General features: G+C 36.4%; 1 protein-coding gene across 1 annotated transcript; it reads right to left on the bottom strand.

Annotated features, from left to right (window-relative positions):
* Nucleotides 1-2,627: 2,627 nt before the first annotated feature.
* Nucleotides 2,628-4,400, bottom strand: LOC148860794 (uncharacterized). The gene is made up of 3 exons (XM_088984965.1): nucleotides 4,379-4,400; nucleotides 3,105-4,103; nucleotides 2,628-2,758 (listed from the first exon to the last, which is right to left on the bottom strand). The coding sequence occupies exons 1-3, from the start codon at nucleotides 4,398-4,400 to the stop codon at nucleotides 2,628-2,630; spliced, it is 1,152 nt and encodes a 383-aa protein (XP_088841091.1).
* Nucleotides 4,401-5,409: the final 1,009 nt, after the last annotated feature.

The following is a 5,409-nucleotide window of genomic DNA, read 5'->3' as shown; positions in this document are numbered from 1 at the left end:
AATCTTTTGGAGAAAAGATTGGTTGGAGCTGTATTCACAAGCCATCTAGTTGATTCTTGCGAAGGGTCAAGTTCTTTTGGAAGAACACTACTGATTCTGCTCCACCTTGCATTGCGCCATCTTCAGTGGGAGCAGATTTTGGATCCTTCCTTGGGCGTAAACACCTCCATTGGGAGATACTATTTCTCTGTATTAGGTATAATCCCTCCCTACTCCTTTTGGTTCAGATCTGGTTCAGTTTATGGTTCAAGAATGATCATTGAAAATATGATTTTCTAAATCGGGAATTTGATTCCCAGTGGAAGGGAGAGAAAACAATCATGAACATAAACATAGATGAACATTTGATATTCAAAGTATAAATCAAACAATAAAAGTAAAATTAAATCTCACATTTTTGTTGATTCTAAGGCTTTTGTTTCCCTCGACCAAGTATCAGAATTGGCCATGCATGGTTATGGTGAAAACTCAAGAAAAATCAGAGAAGAGAGGTGCGACAACCTAAGTCTGATTGCTTTATTGATTTTCTTTCTCTTCTTTCTTTCTCTCTACTTCCCCCAAAAGAAGCCTAAAAAATCTCTTAAAATTTCTCTAGATAACAGTCTCCAAGTCTGACTTGTTAAGAAAAAAATTCGAAAATGGGATAAAACAAAGTTCTAATGCAAGTGCGAGAGTGGTGATTTTGCATATGAAAAGTTGTAGGCGAAGGAATGTTTCCAGCATGTCAGTAGTGTAGTTGTAGATAATTCGGGCCCAATTTTGACATCGATACATTTTGTATCTATCAAAACTCAAAACAGTAAAGTTGTAGAAATTTCCTTATCTTTTTAATTCATCTTGAATCATCTCAATCAAAGTCCATATGAGAGAGTTATGGCCAAATTACCACGCAATGCCGAAACTGTCCAGAATTACCCGATTAGCCTTGTTTTTCACTTAACGCCTCATTTCGTGCCCTAAACCTAAATATAAGAATAATGAGTCCATTTAGGCACTAAATAAGTATAAAAGAATAAATATTAATGGAGAAAAATATGATATTTTTCATCCTCATCAAATCCCCCCACACTTAGCTTTTGCTCGTCTTCAGGCAAAACTCAAATTCACTTTCCCAAAAACACTACGGTTACAATGCCATCAATAGAGAACAACCAAGCTCTTCAATACTCAAGACACATCATGAACAAACATTCTTAACAACTTTCAATTACTTTAGTAAGCATTTTCACTCGAATATGGAATAAACTAAATAATAGACCCTCACAGAAATAAACACTCAACTCTCATGTTTGAAGGGTATGTGTTTTGCTCAAGTTCATTCCAATGGAAATGATCTACCATAGGCTTGCATATCTTCATTCTCCACCACTGGGATCACATGCATAACACAAATCAAAAGGACTTTTCAAGGGTTGTAATGGGGCTTAGGATTAAGGTGGGAAATATTTGGGAATGTAGCTGAAAAGCCATCGAAACTGGTAGAGCAAAACTGAATCATCTGAAGCTCGAATGCATTAGACATGTAAAACCAATCACTTCATTCAGAAACTTCTTCAATTTTTTTTAATGTATTTAAAGCATGTAAAACTCCTGCATTGTAAAAGAGATCATTCAAATGAACACTTTTTGTTTGCAGCAGGGAACAATTCTTCACAACAACTTCCACCTTTATAAGTATAAATAGCCCCTTTTTCTTGGAATTTAAGAAGGGCATGGATAGTTTGTGACATCAAAAGCAATTTCCTCCATTCCCTCCTTTCAAAGAATATCAATCAATGGAACTCACGAATTGAGAATGAAAACATGTTCCGATTCACCATTCATAACCATACCATGAATCCAAACACCCCCACCTTGAAACCTGCATATCAATGCATATCATAATGATGAGTAATGCTCCACTAAGTCTACGGTTTGGGTAAGGGCATTGTTTTTTTCAGGTTTAAAGCTTGTAACATGGGGTTGCAATGAACGACAAAGGTCAATAAAGCTCAAAGGGATTCAACAAAGGGGATAATTTATCAAAGGGTAGGTTATATGGCTTATGTAGCTTATAACAAAAAGGGCCTTAATCTTATTCATGCATGTATGTGTAAATGTGATCTTGAAGAGAATCAAGGAAAGTTATAGAGAAACAAATCTATGGAAGAATATCTCACATGAAAGAAAATAGTGGGACTGATGTGAATGTGTCAGTCCAAAGGCTCAAAATCTCACCAGCTTTTGTCTACTAAATTTAGTCGCTACCATTCTCAAGGAAAATAACTAGATTAATTAATTCTAAGTTGGAAGATTATTTATCCAATCATGTTATGATCTTTTCAAGCTTAATTGAATCTTGCTTATGGCATACACAACCTAAAAAAAATCGTTGAAAATCACAAAAAAAAAACCACAAAACAAAGACCAAAACTATATTTTTTTTCAAAAAAATGCAGAATTAAAACACAACCTAAATCAAATTTAAAACACTTCCTAAATCAAACTTAAAACACAACCTAAATCTCCTCCCCCAAACTTAAAACTTACATTGTCCCCAGTGTAAGGTAAAATGCAAAGAAAAGGTAGAAATAGCTAAAACATAAATGTGAAAATAAGAAGAAAAAGAAAAAATAAACTTCCCTTTTTTAATCAACATAAATCGGATCCTCAAGGCCCAATTGTTCCACATTCTCTACTTGGAAGCCTTCATGGAAATGCTTGAATCTATGGCCATTCACCTTGAACGCTTTGGAGGTTGCTAAACATTGAATTTCAACTGCACCATGAGAAAAAACATTAGTAACAACAAAGGGTCAAATCCAACGAGAATGCAACTTACCCGGAAACAGACGAAGCCGCAAATGGTAAAGAAAGACATTTTGACCAACTTTAAACTCCTTCCTAGAGATCATCTTGTCATGATAAACCTTCGTCTTTTTCCTTGTAAATCCTTGCACTCTCATAGCCCTCATTGTGGATTTCCTCTAGCTCTTGTAGTTGCAACTTCCGGTGCTCTCCCCTTTAATCTATCATGGGTGGGTTCAAATCTAGAATAGGGGCCTGCAAAACAGAGGGTAACGATCTCCCATTAGAAATTGGTAACTTAATACAAGGAACATTACTTGTCTGTTGTAACTCTGGAGAGTCATTCAATGCTGCAATAGTTTCCTGCAATTTAGAATTCAAGGTTAACTCCTCTTTCTCAGGATGCTTACTAATGGTAATTCCGAATCTATCCTTCCCACCAAGTTCAAAAACTTCTTGTGCTAAAGAATCAATCACATCAACAGAATAAACATGATTATCATCAGTAGGATATTTTGTGGCATCATAAATATTAAATTTAACAATCTTACCCTCAAATTCCATGGTGAGTGTGCCACTATAAACATCTATCTTTGTCTTGGATGTCTTTAAGAATGGTCTCCCTAGCAAAATAGGAGTGGTTTGATCACCATTATCCATATCAAGCACATAAAAATCAATAGGGAAAACCAAATCATTAAATTTCACAAGAACATCCTCAACTACACCCTTAGGATAGGCATTAGATCTATCAGCTAATTGAATCACAACACCAGTCTTATTCAAAGGTCCAAGTTTCAAAGAAGTATATATAGAATATGGCATGACATTAATAGAAGCTCCTAAGTCTAACATGGCCTTCTCAATTCTAGTGTTACCTATCATGCAAGGGATAGTGAACATACCTGGATCTTTGCACTTTGTAGGGAGTTTTCTTTGAATAGCTGTAGAAACATTCTCCCCTATTCTCACATTTTCACATTCTTTTAGTTTTTGTTTCCTCTTATGTGTACATAATTCTTTCAGGAATTTAGCATAATGAGGTGGTTGTTTAATAGCATCTAAAAGTGGAATGTTTACCTTGCATCTATGAAAAGTTTCATAAAAATCTTTGAACTGCTCATCTTTCTTAGAACCTACTAAAGCATGAGGAAAAGGAGGTACTGGTTTATAATCAGAAAGAGGTGGAAACTTACGCTTGGGTACTTCGTCATCATTGGCAATGATGTTCTCCTCTTCTTGCTTTGACGATGCAGGGGCTGCCTCTGCTGGAGTCTCAACCTCCTTACCACTTCTCAAAATGATTGCAGGATAAGCTAGTTGTGATACTATCCCATTGTCCTTTAAGTAGTCCCTTCTGATCAAAGGGTCTTAATTTCGCTCCGTAACTGTTTCTCAACTTCCTGTCTGAATTCTTTGAACTTTTCAAAAGATTTAGACTTGTGTGTCATTAGGTACACTAAACCATACCGTGAGAAATCATTTATAAAGGTTATGAAATAAATATGCTGGTTACATGTCTTAACAATCAGGGGACCACATACATCAGTATGTATAAGCTCAAGTGTGCTTGTAGATATTTCAGGCTTACCGGTAAATGGCCACTTCGTCATCTTACCCTGAAGGTAAGGTTCACAGGTTGGGAGATCTTATACAGTTAGAAAATCCAAAGGACCATCCTTTACTAATGTTGTGATACGATCTACATTAACATGGCCAAGTTGGTAATGCCACAGGCACGTGGGATTAATTCTATCATGAGTTCACTTCTTGGGGATTATTTCCAATGTAGTTTTGGTTGAAGGGATGAGAGATCCATCATACGGATGGCCGAACCCTACAAGAATCTTGAAACCAAACCGGACCAGATCTTAAACCAAAATGTAGGAGAGGGATATACCAGATACGGAGTAACAGTAACTCCCAACGAACTTGTTCACGCCCAAGGAGAAAAATCAAATACTGCTCCCACTTAAGATGACACAGTGTGAGGTGGAGCAGAATCAACAGGATGGCTCTTTTGCAAGAAACTAAATTCTTCAACAAGAATGTGATGTGATGAAGGGCTGGTGAGCACGACTTCATATTATTTTTTCTACCGGCAAGGCACTCTTTTGTTTTCTCGATGGATTTTTAGGTTATTATCAAATTGTTATTGCTCAAGAGGACCAAGAGAAAACGACTTTTACTTGCCCATTTGACACTTTTGCCTACAGATGGATGCCTTTTGGTTTGTGCAACGCTCCAGGTACTTTTTAAAGGTGCATGATTAGTATATTTTTTGACTTTATTGAGAAGTGCATTGTAGTGTTCATGGATGATTTTACTGTCTATGGTGATTCGTTTGATGATTGTTTAGATAATTTGAGTAAAATTCTGGATAGATGTGTTGAAACTAATTTGGTTTTGAATTATGAAAAGTGCCACTTTATGGTAAAGGAAGGCATTGTGCTGGGACATGTTATCTCTGCAAGAGGCATAGAGATCGATAAGGCAAAGGTTGATTTAATTGTGAGCTTATCTTACCCTACAAATGTTAGGGAAGTGCGTGTTTTTCTTAGACATGCAGGTTTTTATCGTAGGTTTGTCAAGGACTTTTCAAAAATTGCCCTGCCATTGTCC

The sequence above is a fragment of the Nelumbo lutea genome, chromosome 4 (genome assembly GCF_056320005.1).
Source record: "Nelumbo lutea isolate HS-2025 chromosome 4, American lotus-T2T, whole genome shotgun sequence".
Classification (NCBI taxonomy): Eukaryota; Viridiplantae; Streptophyta; class Magnoliopsida; order Proteales; family Nelumbonaceae; genus Nelumbo; species Nelumbo lutea.
Note: the sequence above shows the minus strand (reverse complement) of the source record. Positions and strands in the feature narration are given on the sequence as shown.

What these genes read in the sequence shown, in the direction of transcription:
- LOC148860794 (XM_088984965.1), bottom strand. Translation starts at nt 4,400, where the DNA reads ATGACGAAGTGGCCATTTACCG. An exon ending in GACGAAGTGGCCATTTACCG is followed by an intron (nt 4,104 to 4,378) that starts GTAAGCCTGAAA and finishes TATCACAACTAG; the next exon opens with CTTATCCTGCAATCATTTTG. An exon ending in TCCAGAGTTACAACAGACAA is followed by an intron (nt 2,759 to 3,104) that starts GTAATGTTCCTT and finishes CTCATGGTGCAG; the next exon opens with TTGAAATTCAATGTTTAGCA.